We start from the raw sequence: 15697 nt of genomic DNA on the forward strand, positions 1-15697 counted from the left end.
TAGAGCAAAACCACAGTTAAGTGAACCTTGTTTTCGTGTTCATGGCATAAAGATCCATTATTGATGACTACACCTCTAACGATTTGTTCACTAATTGATACCGGTTCTCTGGCTAAGAATCGACTCCACTCTACTCACAAATTCCCCAGTCAGCACCTCCTCCTTTCTTTTGTTCTTGCTCTTTTACATTTTTCCCCCAGATGACTTTCAAAATATTTGGAAAACAAATCCAGGCTCTGTAGGTATTATAAGAACGGTTGTTGTTTTATTCTTTTTGTTGGGTACAAAAACCACAATTTTGTACACAGAACAAGATTATAAATAATATTGGTAGCATGAGTGACCCGTAGTCTCTTTTGATTCTACACTGCAGACTGATGATGTAACGTCAACATTTTTTTTTCTTTTTGTTTTGTTTCTCCTACTTAGACAGATGTGATCTGTGGGACACTGGTATGTAACAGAATGAAGATAACAGCAAACAAGAAGATGGCCAACAACTTTTATAAAAAAAAAAGTCTCTGAATTTTATTACAGTGATGCCATTTATATCAATTATTGCAATGAATTGCTCCCTAAGATGGTTAGAAAAAAGAATTGTGTTGTCCTCTACCGAATTTACATCAGTTAAAAAGCAAGCATGTTTCAATATTCCTCTTTTTCCTCAAAGGAAATGTAAATAATTTCTTTTACTTTTCACAGGATTTACATGTTTGTTTATTAATTTCTCATCACAGTTTTGTGACACATTTCCACAGCTGGATATTCTTCCTTGAATACATGGATGTTCAGGAGACACAGGTTAGCATGTTCGTTGACCTCTATAGCTATTTAATCCCTCTCTGCGAAGTCCAAGGTAAAAGTGTTGTCCTTTCTGAGCAAGTCCTTCACAGTTTAATGCGCTAATTGGCAAGTCTTATTAGTTTAAGTCCACTCCAGTGAAATTTGTTGCTGTTAATACACCCGTCCCAGCTCCCCCCCTCCCACCCCCCAAAAATCTAAATTATGAATTTTCCTGATATAAAATCTGAGTTTGGGTTTCCGAGCTGAGCTCATGCACACATTGTTGCTGATGATGTCTGGCGCATTTGGACGTACTTCCCGTTCTCAGCCAAATTTCGGAGTTCATCAATGACACTCCCATGTCGTGACAGGCTGTGCTGTGTTTCCATCAGTCACCAACACAGTTTTAATTAAGGCACTCAATTATTTTTTTGGTTTTTATGGTAGGTCCGATGCAATTACAGCCAATCCTGAACTTTGTCTAATTGCAGTTCCAGAGTGTACAGCTTTTGGGCAGTCAGGAGTCAATACACGGCCATTTTCTCCGACACTCCCTGTGATGGATAATCTGGCTTTGTTTCTTATGGCTTCAGAAAAGGTCAGCTAGGTTGCATGGAAAGGAAACAGGGAAAAAAGTGTTACAATATTTCTATTCTATTGGCAGAATGTGATACAGCAAACACCAAAATGTTAATATTTAGACATCTGCATTTTCATATGCTTTTGATTTTATAAGAACTGCATATAAAAAACACAGTTACATTGGAAAGAAGTCAATTTAGAGATTGTGATGATAGAAATTTTAGAAAAACAATTAAGTTTAAGGCAAATGCAAAACAAGGATTTACTTAAAAGTGAGGATAGAATCCTTAACCTAAGCCACTTTATGCTGAATAGCCTACCTTAATCAAGATTAAGTTGAACTTAGTTTTAAATATTTTATATGTATATATATATACACATATGTATACATGTATATAACACCTTGTCCTTTCTTAACTGTGTAAGTTTTTAAATAGAAAATTTTTTCTTTAAAAAATGTGATCAACTGTCTATATTGCCTATATATAGCTGCAACTAATGCCAAGTACTGTTTTAACTAAACATACCTCTGCACAAACACCTCCATTCATTCACACCACTTAGTGACATGACCCAAACAGTACAAGTACTGACATACAGCTGACTACATGCTTAGTATGGACATTTAGGTATAAATTTTTAAAGAGCATTTTTAGAGGACACATATTAAGAGAGGATATATCAATGTGCACTAAAGATCATCAGTAAGGACACTTTCCCACACTGACTATTGTAGGGCAGACCTCTGAATTCCTCTTCTAGTATCTTTGCCACAAAATTTCTTGCTATAGCAGGCAGCACAGGAAAAAAAAAGTATAATAGGAAAAGCAGGCAGTGCTATTATGAAAATATATATTTTTTTAATTCTTACTGAGATCTTTTTATTCTTTCTAGGACCTGAGTTTGAATGTTAATTTCTAAAAGAGGCAAGTTAACAGGGAGAGAATATACAGTCAATCATTTGACTCATTTCAGTGTAAAGGAGAAACTTTATTTTTCTATTGTTTCTGGGTTTGCCAATTTCTTCAGGAAATCCTTCAGCCTGTTCTTACTTTGTATGAATACTGAAGCTATTAAACTATAAGCCTTTTATAAGTAGACAGGACCTTAGAGATCATTTGTTCCAACTTATCATTTTACTTGTAATAAAACTGAGCCCCAGAAAAGTAAAGTGACCTTTCCATAGGTTGTTAGTGGCAGAGTACAGGTAAGAAATATAGTCAGTTTCACACATTTTGCCCCCAAATGACTTAAAGTCAGCTTGAGCTGAGTACTCCAACTGAGTACTGTTGGAAATGGAAAAGTGACCCTGACTGACTGGGTAATTGCTAACTATGGTTAATAAGGGTAACAAAAAGTATGAAGAAAGAGAGCAGTATTGCTCATCTTTTTGGAGATCTTCACCTAGTTCCTGTGGAATTAGTGCTTTGGGGAGGAAAATGCCATGGCCATAGTTGGAAAATATATACTAGGCATGTGCTTTTTTAAAGCAGACAAAAAATTGATAAATTATACTCTAAATGAATGCAATAAACACATAGATAACTTTGGCCTAGGTGAACTACTCTCTCAATGTAAATGAAAAAGCTGAGACTCCATACATGGAGGAGGAATAGAACAGTGGATAAGGTTGAAGAAAGGAAGTGAAAATGAGCTCTTAATTTGTCAATTTCCAGCCCATGTCCTGGTGTAATCCTATTTCCCAAAGTCTGCAGTGTGTCATATAACTATCATTAAGGAATTGGAAGTTTTTAGACCAGAGAAGAGATTTAGTGAGATATGGTATCTATCTTCATATATTTGGAGGAGTGTTGTATAGATGACCAGTCCTACTTGGTTATAAAAGGCAGGTCTCATCAATTGGGGAATGACTAAACAAGTTGTGGTATATGATTGTAATGGAACATTATTGTTCTATAAAAAATGATAAGCAGGATGCTTTCAGAAAAAACCTGGAAATACTTACATGAATTAATTCAGTATAGTGAATTGAACAGAACCAGGAGAATGTTGTACACAGTAACAGCAATATTGTTTGATGAAAAATTGTGAATGACTTAGCTATACAATCTTCCAAGACAATCCCAAAGAACTTGTGATGAAGCATACTATCTGCCTCCAGGGAAAGAACTGATATTGAGTGAATATAGACTGAAGCATGCTATTTTCACTTTTTTTTCTTTCATTTCTTTCTTTTATCAAAATCTTCCTGTACAAAATGACTAATATGGAAATGTTTTACATAACTACACATGTATAACCTAGATCTGATTGTTTAATGTCTCAAGGAGGGAAGAGTGGAGAGAGGGAAGGATAAAATTTGATACTCAAAAGTTTAAATAAAAATGTTTAAAAAACTGGAAAAAATAAAAGGCAGGGATATGATGAGTGATTAGAAGTTTTAGGGAGAGAGGTTTGAATTCAGTAAAAAGGAACACTTCCTAAGAATGATTTTAGTACAAAAAATAGGATGGCATGCTTTAATAGACAGTGGGGTCCCTGTTATTGCAGATCTTCAAGCAGAAGTATTGGGAACATGGTAAGCAGGATTGATACTTTGTGTTATCTCTGTGTGTGTATGTATATATATTATATCTATATTAGATGATCTGTGAGTTCTCTTTCAGCATTCAATTACTATTGATGCGATATTTTTTGGAGGGGCATAGATCTTTAAGGAGTAACTATGTGATGTTAGAGGTCAATACATCCTGGATTTGCTTGCTATATGACATTGGCAAACTCAGTTTCTCTTTCTGTTCCTTGGCTTTCTCATTTGTAAAATGATAGGGTTTGGGAGTGAGCATGTGCATTAGTAGAAACATCAGTGATTTGGGAATCAGATGACCTCACATGTCAGTCCTATCACCTGTGTGGTCTTGGACAAGTCCCTTAACCTTTCTGGGTCTCAATTCCCATCTCTAAAATGAAGTATTTGGACAACATGATCTATAATGCTCCTTCAAGAACCACAGATTTAAGGAAAGTGAGCTGGACTTGGGGTTAGGAAACAGCTAGGTCTGAAGCCTGCTGTTAATACTCACAAGTTGTGTGGACATGGGCAAGTCATTCCACTTCTCTATGTCTCATTTTCTTCCTTTTTAAAATAGGCATTAGAGTACGTACTTCAAAGAGTTGTTGTGAGGATCAAAGGAAATTATACATGTCGAGTACTTCCTAAACCTTGAAACATTTATGTAAAATTTCAGCAATTACTTTTATATATTCCTCTGATCTCTATTTTTTTCTGATCACTACGTTTCTCCATTTCAAATATTCTATATGTGCATCATTCCATGGCTAAACTCACTGACATATTTTATAAACATCATCTTTTTCATTTGATATAATCTTGGATAAGTCATTTCTCTGATTCTCAGTTTCCTCGACAATCATGAATGAGGAAAATTACAACTAACTCACAGGGTTGTATTTAAGTATTAGCTATTGTCACTGATTCCCCAGAGAATACACTTTGGGATGACTCTGGATTCCCTTGGCTCCTTTTTCTGTCTCTTTTTGTCCTAATGTAGTATCCTGAAGAGTCCTGGGATTTTTGGGCCTGCCCAAGTACAGGAGTCAGATTGTGCCTACCCACAGCCCTGGATAAGGTTCCCGGATATTCATCCAACATGTGATTTCTCGACCTAGAGATGTGCAATATTGCTGGATGGAAATGGTCAGAATATTTGACTGTTCACTAAATTTTGTCCAACAAAACAGATTTTTTTAGATGCTTCTTGGCATATTTACTTCTTAGGTGGATCCATAATTTCAAAGATTTCCACTTTCCTTTATAAGGACTTCCAGACTTTCTCCTTCTGTGTGATTCTTGTCCATGTTCTTGCTTTTGACTGATCATCATGTCGGAGTCCTGTCTTTGATTCTTCTCAACAAGTTATAGGTAATATGAAGTCCTTGGGTTATGCATATGTTATGTCATTCTACAAGTCAAGCTCCTCTCCTCTTATAGATGTACATATTCTGGATGACATCTTCTATACCACTCCAATGACATGTCAATTCTCCATTGGCAATATGAAGTACCTTATATATACACATTCCACATAGTGTCCCATTGCCCTTTTAGTCATCCTAAATTTCTATTCTTATGGAGATCAGGATACTTTATGATTTGTAGCAATCTAGCATCACCAAGGAGAGTACTAGTATTAAAAATTTGGGCTTTTGTGGCAAGGAGTAACATAAGATAATTGAAAGCATGTTTATATATATTAAACTGGATATTATTTGTTAAATTACATGACCAGCTAAATTATGTCACTACTTTCAGCATTTGAAAAATATATTTATTCCTTCAACTTAACATTAAGGAAAAAACCAAAGAATGTTCTGAAGATTTTAGGTGAAGCAAATTTTTCATATTTTTATCAATAGTCTGTTTTCTTTCCTTATAATCCTTTGTGGAGAAATTACAATATAGATGCAATTACACGGTCACAAAAGTACTTTACTGTTGAATCACTGCACTGAGAGATAGAAGGAGTATTGTCAGAGACAAATACGTTGTTAACCAAGGTAAAAGTTCAAGTGACCCAACATACCTACTCTTGTTTTGAATATACCTTTAATAACTTTCTGTGCCTCTTCCCAATTATTACTCATTTCTGTTACTTCAAAATTCCTGCATCTCCTAGCATCAATAAGCCCAATTTTCTATTTTGTTTTGTGCTTGTATGGAGCTTATCAAAGGGGAATATTTCATCTTAAGTCACTATAAACTCTGGGTTGGGTTAGATTTCTCTGGTTACCCTTGGTTTTGACCTTTTATACAATGGACAGTTGAATGTAGCCATTCTTTCTTGCTTTATAACATTCAGTTTTCAAAAGCCTTATTAATATGGGGGTAATAGTCTTAGAATAACAGATCTTTTGCATAATTTTGAAAACTTCAAGAGCACTGAGGAGCTTCAAGGCTAATTAAGATTTAGAAAAAAATGTAAAATTTGGTACATGACTGCAGTAAGGAACTACTTCTTATGAAGGCTTTTGTTATCTAGCTTGTACCCTGAAAACTTCCAAGACTTAAAAGAATACAAGAATATCAATGCTATATTTTCCTCTGAAATTTGTTATTTTAAATGTACAAACCTCAGAGACAAGAGGATTTATATAGGATGTTATGTAGTCTGCTACATACATAACTACAATGTTTTGTAGTCAGCCTAAAATATTCTTTTCATATTAATATTGTAAAAGGAAGTATTGATGCCATATCTATTCTGAAACATCTTAATAATATTTTTAATGGACTAGAATTTGCAAGTTATACTTTTATTTATTTATTTGGGGGTAGGGTCATAGGTGAAATTCTTCTAGTGTCTTATTTATCTATTTTTAGTTTCTGCAGATGATTAGAATGATCTTTCCATGCCAAGAAAGCTATATTTTTGATGCAGTGGCAAAAGAGCTTTTACAAAATAAATGATAAAATTCCACACATAATATTTTCTGAACATTCAGCTCTGGAAATTGATGACAGGCTGCTTGCTAGCCTGTGGAAATGCTGAATGTCTCTGGAAACAATATGATGAGTGAATGCCCACCAACTTGTCATCTCTTTGGTTTGGGGTCCAGCAGGTGGATGAATTGCCCAAAGCTATTGGAACAATTTTAGCAGTCTGGGTGGAATGTGACAGTCTACTCTTCCTGGTATAATTCTTCTTTGCAAAATTGGGAGAATGACTTCCTTTATGATAAACTACACTCTGCAGGATTCAGTTATTGCCCTTCTGAATTCTAGATAAAAATCAATAGGATAACTGCAAAAAAGGAGGATTTTTTTTAAAAGAAAGAAAATACTACCATTTAGAAGAGTTTCAAGTTGCTTTTTCTTCATTTCAGTCTTCTAGGAGTCAATACCAAACTTCAGTGCAAATTTTTCTTGTATAACCTTGGAGCTTATTTACCATTCCTATTGAAAATTATATGAGGTTTTGATTTGTTGTTATTGTTCAGTTGTTCAGTTTTGTCCGACTCTTCGTCACCTTATGGACGAATGCATGCCAGTCACTTCTATCCTACATTATCTTTCAAAATCTGTCCAAGTTCATGTTCTTTGTTTCCATGATCCTATCTGTCCATCCCATCCTCTGCCATCTCCTTTTCTTTTTCCTTTCAATCTTTCCCAACATCAGAGCCTTTCCCAATGCATCAATTTGCAATGTCAGAAAAAAACACTCCTAATTAATCATTTAATATGCTATTTTTAAAATGGGCTTTGGACAGGAATTTAGGACAAATTTCCTCAAAGCTTAATCTAAAATAAATCTGATAATAGGAAAAAAAGGAATGGATTTTAGGCTTCTGAAAGTAATTTCCACCTCCTTGGACAAATCATTCCTCTGATCCTCAGTTTCCTCAAGATTAATGAATGAGGGAAATTACAACTGCTTTATAGAATTATAGCTAGGTCTTACAGATTGCTTACCACTATTTATTGTAGATAGTCTACACTCTCTATAATTGATCTGGACTTGCAAAACAGGTGCCTTTTAAAAAATTAATTTGATTTGCTGCCATTCATAAGAATATCTAACTTCTGTTGGATCCCTCTTACAGAGCTAAAATCTCAAATGTACCTTCAGTTCTATTTCTAGTAAACCTGAAATTCTCACTTACTTTAACAAGAGTTTAAACTTGAAAGCAGAATTAAACCAAAAAAAGTGTCAATCATCACTAGGATTCACCTACAGCTGCTAAAGTTCTGGCCCTGGATCCTACCTCTAACACATACTACCTATGTGATCTTGGGCAAATTATTTAATATTCCTGGGCCGCTGTTTCCTAATCTGAAAATGAAAGGGTTATACTGAATGTCCTCTAAGCTAACTTCCAGTTCTAGATCTATGAACTTACATAATGATGAAACAATATCTGGTCCCTGGTAACTTAATTATGCAATACAGAAAGGGAGCTCTTTGAAACAAAAATGACCTTAGCTAGAAATAGGAAAATGACTGCCTAGGTGCTAGACCTTTAAACTAAAGGTTTCTTTTTTGCATTAACTTGAATTTCATGTAGCAGGACTCTTTGGATTGATTCACAGCATCAAAGTTCTTTTAGTTTGTTTGTTTGACCCTTGCAATGCAGATGTCTATGAACAACACAGAAGAGTGTACCGTACATCTGCAGCCAAAGAAACTGAACCACTTTGCACTGGTTTCCAAAAAATAGAAAGCTCTAATTAGAAGCAAGCATTACCACCACTGGACAGACAGGTCACGACACTGCATTTACAGGATGCATCACCCACTCACTGTAGTTGGCCCTAAGTCCTACCCCTAAATTTTAACACTTTCGGTTCCATATACGTTGTAACCTTCTCTATAAGTGGCTAAATTCTGGGTATTCTGCGAGGAAGTTGGGTTAAAAGTCTGTGCACTCTTTGCCACCTTCATTCGCTTTGCCTCTGCCCTGGACTTGTAACAGAACTCTATCAAAGCCACCAGCATGGCCAAGCCCAAGCCGCCAACCAGAATGTAGAAGACTCCAGCTACGTTGCTCAGGCTCAAGGCACTCGTCTTGTCCTGGGGAGAGAGAATCGCTTCAGTTAGTGACGGAGATGTGGCCTTTCCAGAGCAGTAAGAACAACGTGGCATTCAGGCAGCAAGTATAGATATGCACAACCTTTATGTCAGAAGGATTTTAATATGGATTTTTGGGCTGATGGGTTTTAAAATAAAGGCAATTATGGAGATTTCATCCCAAGCAAGATTACTTTGATTGCCTGCATATTTGGGATGTAATTGGATTTGATGATAGCTATGGGATATTAACATTATGAAACAGGTAATTAAAACCACTTCACTGTCCCATATCAATAGATAAGAAAAATTCAAATAGAATATCAGAGGTAGGCAACAAGTGTGAAAATGACTTATTTAAAAGTTTGTTACATGGATGGTGGGTTGCTTTGACTGTGTAAATATTATGAGCACATTTTTAACAACTGCCATTTTACTGGGGGAATCATTGTGCTCCTCCCCCTCCCATCCCACCCTTTATTAAGTAACTAAGGTTCTTAACACCAGTCATTTAGGTTTTTCATGGTTATTGTTTGAATAATCATGTGCAAACACAGTGACAGGCTATTTAATCATTTTTAAGGCCATTCTGTATAGGGAAGTCCCTTTAACTAGTAAGGAAAGTACCAAAAGGACATATTTCTTCATATATATATATATATTACACTGATGTGACAGATATATGCTATATTGGCCATGGATAGGTAGATTTATTCTACAAAAGTATTTCAGCAATGAAATTATTCATGTCTTAGCACAGCTATGAATATTTTTAAATGATCTTATTTTCATTTTTACTGGGATATTTTTAAATTATACAGTGTTGTAGGGCATGCACCTTATTGTAAAACATTCTGAAATAGCCAAGCACATGATTTTTATTCAATGGGGACATTAAGATGTCCAAAGAACTTAACCTCAGATTTTCTCATCATGAAAACTTTTTCTACAATTGGAAATACATTCATGAGGTAATATATGCATGATACCATATAACCCCACAAATGTATGAAGCATTTGAAGAGAGTTAGTGGCCTAAACAATGGCCTCTTATTATTATTTTCTCAGAATTAAGATACTGGAAAACATGAATAGCACTATTGGTAATTTAATTTAAAGATGCACTATTTGTTCTATATTACTAGAGTAGTCCTGGTAAATTAGTATGAATTTACAAGGATTCTGTTCTGTAAGGAACTTCATCTCTGCTAAGGCATGTCATGGCATAGACATCAATTGTCTGTTTTAGAGAGGTTAAAGAAACTTTGCTATCTCAAAGATGGCTCTCATTCTATTCTGGTTGAAAGACCAATGCTATTGTGGCCAAGAGGTGGGGAAATCTCTCTGAAGAATCTGATAGTCTAATAAGAAATGATTAATTCAGAACTTTGTCTGATTCCTCCTTCACCTTTGTGAAGTTCCATTCACAATAATTGCCCTAAGGTTATATGCCTCATATCAAACGTTAAGTGCTCTTTCCTTCCTTTCCAGAAGAATAGATAATTGCCAATAAACACACATGTTCAAATACACAGGAACCACACATATATGTGTCTATGCTTTATCTATATATAAAGCAACATGACAGAGTAGATAAAGTCCCACAACCGAAATGTATCATTTGTGTGACTATGGACCATTCGTTTAACCTATCACATGCCATATGCAACTCTTTAATAAAGACTGAGTTATGTGGGAGTTGCCATCTGTATCAAAGTTGGAATAGAATGAGTTCTCCATACCTATAAAATCAGAAAGCTTGATAAAAAAACCCATATCTATAATTTATATGTATATTTCCTGTTACCTTGAAATATATATATATATGTATATATATATATATATATGTAAGCATTAATTTCATCTGTATCAAACAGAATCAGAACTATAGGTTTTGTCATTTTCCTTTTAAAAAAAAACTTTTTGGAGGCGGGGAGGAAGGGCAATTGGGATTGTGACTTGCTGAATATCACATGGCTAATGTTAAGTGTTTGAGGCTGGATTTGAACTCAGGTTCCCCTGACTCCAGGGCCTGTGCTCTATTCACTGTGCCACCTAGCCAGCCCAGGTTTTTCCATTTTCCAAAACCAAATTTCATTTATCAGAGATTTTATGACTTGGAAACACTGCATAATTTAGTGGGAGCATTTAGAGTCTTGGAACTTCCATACTTTCACTTGATGGGACATAAATGTAATAGTGCCTCTTTAAATTAAAATGGAACCTTTGCCAATTTGGGGAATCAGCATTATTGAATCCTTCTGGATGAACATTTTAATGTAAAATTTTCTTTATTCCCACTGGCTAAAGGTAACCATGCCATTTCTTGTTTTGTAAATTCAGTAGGAGCTCCTGAGTTGATGAAGTCTTGGGCTCTTGAAGCCCAAAGCAAATGGAACAAAATAAAATAAAATCCATTCTACTTTTTACCAGTGGTATATTAAGCTGGAGAACACTAACATTAAATGAAATCCCAATGGATCTTTTCTGCCTTTAGTGAAGTTTATTTTTTAAAAGCCTTAACATTAGGAGATTAAGTGGGTTGCATTTTTTTAAAAGCCAGACCCCATTTTTAAAAGTTAATGCAGTTGATTTCAATGGGTGGGGCTGTGCTAGGAAGAGGAATGCTCATTGCTTAGTTTCCATCTAGGTTTGACCATGGCTCCCTTTAGTGTTGGGTGAACACAAGAGGAGGTCCCGAGCTGCAGTGACTAACCTTGCTTCCAGAGTCCTTGGGTCCACATTCACCTTTATCGTACCACCATTTGTTTTTCAGCTTGTCTAAGACGCCTGCCTCACTGAGTTTCAAAACGGCAAGGTTTACAGGAGTTCTTCACGTGGAAAATAACATAAATAACATTATATATGTTATTTTATGTTATTCAAGTAAAACTACATTAGAATCGCATGGTAAAGTGACAGAGCAGAGGCCACAGTGGGTGCTATGTCTTGTACTATAGGCCCAGGTTTAGAAACAGACATATGACTGGGGCCTGCTCCATCGCTTTAGGTAACAGGCACATACTGCTAGGGAAGATTGGTAAATAAAAGGTATGCAATTACTGTGAACCCAAAACTATTGGCTTTAGATAGTTCTTTCTATTCAGAAAATATTCAGAATTTTGTCTCAATGTAAAATTTAACCAGCTTACCCCATAAACTCATTTATTTTTTCTTTTCAGAATTTATAAAAGTGTATATGTCAACAGATTGACTTTGTAGAAGCTGCCTATAGCCTATTTCATTTCCTGTCTTCAGTTACGATGATGATAGGATTTTACTTTATGCCACAAAGCATGTCCCTAATATCTGCTATCGTATTCATATCACTACTATTCATATATAACACCTTGCCAAGGGAAACGTGACTTGGGCTTTGTTGAGAAAAGATCACTCATGTCTAAAATGCAAAAGATAATTAACCAATATTATTTTAAAGTGGAAATCATTGAGCTCTGCTAGAATAACACATCTTTATAATCTTCCATTCTGATGGTAATATTTGACAGAAATAATTTCCTTAACATAAATCTAAACCTAATTTAATTCCAACATATTCATATAATTAAGTTACTATAACTATATAGTGAAGTTCTTGTAATATAATGAAAAATGCTTCAGTGTACCAGATCCCTAGATTGTGTATGAGGGGTATCCAGGATTTTTGACTTCTTTAAGAAACTTCCCTTCATTAGAAAGTTTAATCTCTTCAGTCACTTTCTTTGCTTCCATTAACATCAAGTATTGTTGGGAAGGGCAAAGAAGAGAAGCTATTCACTAGTGTTGGGGATTTTTTATCTTAAAGAATGTACTTGTGTCTGTATACCTGTTTTCTAGAGAAATAGAATTTTTTCCTCTAGTTGCTATCTGTTTATTTAACTCATTCTGTGTAGGCAAAAGGACAGTGTGCTGTAATAGAAAGAGCACTGACCTGGGACCTAAAAGACCTGGGCTTTCTAGGTTGTTACTCTGACCTTCAGTCTCATTTTCCATTAAATAACTGGATAGGATAGACTAGACCATCAGATTATTTTTCTTAGTAATATTCTATGAGATACATAGCATATATTCCAGTGGGTGTTTCTGACAGTAGCTATAAGGAGAGATCCATCATGCTTCACTAGGCAGATTATACTTTAAATATTATCTAGTCAAACTCATTTTACAGATTAGGAAACTGAGGCACAATTGAGTCCACTTAAGTAGACTGAAAAGAATTCAAACCCAGATATTGTGATTAGTTTGTCATTTACTAAGACTCAGAGAATTTGTCATTTATTCCTTAATTGTTAGTGGCAAATTAGATAGCAAATTTTTGAGCATAGGGCCTGTTTCATTCATTTTTGTATCCTTCATAGAACCTGTCTCAGATTGATATAGTTTTCAGATGGAGAGTGATTGGGGAAAGAGGAGAAAGGTATCTTTTCAAGGACTACCCATTATATCCTGCATTTTTAACCATTCAATAACTTTTTATTAATAAATGTATTTTAAAAGTTTTCTTTTTAATTTGAAGATTTGAAATAACTATTTTTGTCATTTTAACATACCATGCAAAGTTTGTAGTTGTAATATGTAATATAGTTAACTAATATAAACTTTTTTTCATTTTTTGAATGATTGGAGCTTTGTTTCTCATAAAGATAAAAATCTGATGTTTTTTGATTCAAAACATGTCTATGGATCCTTAATTTCTTTTAAACTTAAACATTTGTGTGGTTTTCCCCAGTTAAAGTAATGAAGCCCTAGTAGAAAACGAAAGGAGACATTTCATTGTTAGTTAGCTTTGGGAACTTTATCCATCAAGACTGGCTCTAGATTACCTTATGATGCTCATAAAAATAGTCATATGTCAACAAACATTTTTGAATGGTAGTAAATACTCCATTGGCAAATGCTCTGGTGATGGCATAGTATATATTTTTACATGTCTACATAGTAATATTATTAATTTAGATATTTTTTGAAGTAATCTTAAATATATATGTATATATTATAGAGGAAATATCAAATTAGGCAATTAGTCTTTGAGAGAACATCTAAGTAATGGTATCTTATTGATTTTCCTTTCTCCTTGTTTTATCCTTCTCTCTTCTAGAGACTCCCACAAATAGAGAAATCTATGAATTCTGCTTTATACCTCTTATTCCTCCTTTCTCTTTCTCCTTTATACTCTCTCACAGAATATCTCCACAGAACTAGAGGAATGGAGGAGGTGTGGACAACATAATCATTTATTTTTTTCCCCTTCTTTTCCTCTCTCAACTCTCTTGGGAGAAAAAGAATAGATTGGAAGGTGCTGAACTGAATTACACATTCACCACTCTGGACCTCATCTTTCTCCTCTGTTAGAAAAGGGGGTTGGATTAAATGATCTCTTAGGGATCATCAGACTCTCATATTATATGATTTGTGGCTGGCTAGGGATACCAAACTGGGTTGGGAGAAGCTGACATTTCTAGTTTTCCAAGATAGTACTCATATCTTTATGAGTTCTCCTGAGACTACATGCATTTCCCAGTCAGAAGCATGACTCTGTAAGCAGATTCAAAGGGTCTGTTTAAAACCAAGAGTCATCACCTAGAGTTGGCCTGAAGTCTTACTTCAAAACTCCAACCACAAACCTGCAAAGCAGGAGGCTTGTTTTTATGGGCAGATAATAATAATATTAAGTTTTGTGTCTTGGATACTGGAATAAAAGAAAGTATTACCAGAAAGAACAAATGGTTTTATAACAAAGACATAATTTTAAAGCTCATGCTTCAACTTTCATTTTACTTACAAACTACTTGAGAACAACCATCTAGTTAGTATCTGTGTGTAACCCATGTGTGCATACAGGTTCCCTTAACAGTATTACACTGCACTGTACCTACATATCTAACCTTACAAGACATACTGAAATGTGGTTCTTAGTATACTCAAAGATATTTTCTATCTTCTGTATACATTTTCCCTTTTTTCCCTCAAGCATTGCTTAGGGGGCAAAAAGGTCATAGGAATATACTGGAATTAAAAGATATGAAGTAAAAACAAAACAGTTGCCCTTATTTTTATAGAGAATCATTGAGAAAGAAAAAAACAAAAGTAGATATTCAGTGATAGTAGACTAAAGTGACCTTGATTCTATTTTAAGAGAAGACACAGTTTTTAGTTAACATACACTAATTTCTATTCCTTTATATAACTATAATTGGAACCTGTTCAATTACTGACTTGCTGAAAGGTAGCCCAATGAGGTCTTAGGGGTTAGTAGGGTCTTGGCTCCAACAGGTCAATGGATCTGTGATCTTATGAATGGGGTACTTCCTATAAAGATGTAAATCTCAACCCCTCCTTGTCTACCCATCTTTGGAGTCCTTGTTCCATCATTGAAAAGATTTCTGACCCTGTAATGGTAAGGAGGAAAAAAGACCTGACATTCTCTCTCTGCTCTTTCTTATCCCTGTACCAAGTTTCTCAAAAAAGTCATACTTCCTACTCTTTTCTAATCCATATATCCAAATGCTTGAAAGTAAGCCCTTTAGAATCCATTGTGTGCTCTTAGTTTCTCTTCTCTATACTGTACACACCTACACTCCTATGTGATATAATTTGGCTAAAGACTGCCTTTGGCTTCTTATCCAGTGTCCTGAAAACCAAAGTGACTGGGTGATGGAATGAAAAATTCCACTTAAGTTGCATTAATTTCTGAAATTGACAACAGATGCGAATATTTTTGCTTTGACAGTAATTGCGTACTATAGTACATGAAGAGCCTTTACCAGCAGTCCTGGTAGGCATCA

At 35.0% G+C, this 15697-nt stretch overlaps 1 protein-coding gene across 5 annotated transcripts in view; it reads right to left on the minus strand.

Moving 5' to 3' along the window:
- Nucleotides 1–243: 243 nt before the first annotated feature.
- Nucleotides 244–15697, minus strand: part of GRIA4 (glutamate ionotropic receptor AMPA type subunit 4) — a 484847-nt gene continuing 469393 nt past the window's right edge. For 2 of the 5 annotated variants that reach the window (XM_069079653.1, XM_069079654.1), the window contains 3 exons: nt 11629–11743; nt 8781–8915; nt 244–1386 (listed from right to left, as the gene is read on the minus strand). In XM_069079653.1, coding sequence (XP_068935754.1) covers nt 1222–1386; nt 8781–8915; nt 11629–11743 — 415 coding nt within the window. In that variant the 3' untranslated portion in view covers nt 244–1221. The remainder of the gene's footprint in view (nt 1387–8780; nt 8916–11628; nt 11744–15697) is intronic. The other 3 variants (XM_069079656.1, XM_069079657.1, XM_069079659.1) reach the window with 2 other exon arrangements.

This window comes from Petaurus breviceps, unplaced genomic scaffold (genome assembly GCF_028583685.1).
Source record: "Petaurus breviceps papuanus isolate PSGF00001 unplaced genomic scaffold, PetGlider_PUasm1.0 91133, whole genome shotgun sequence".
Taxonomy (NCBI): Eukaryota; Metazoa; Chordata; class Mammalia; order Diprotodontia; family Petauridae; genus Petaurus; species Petaurus breviceps.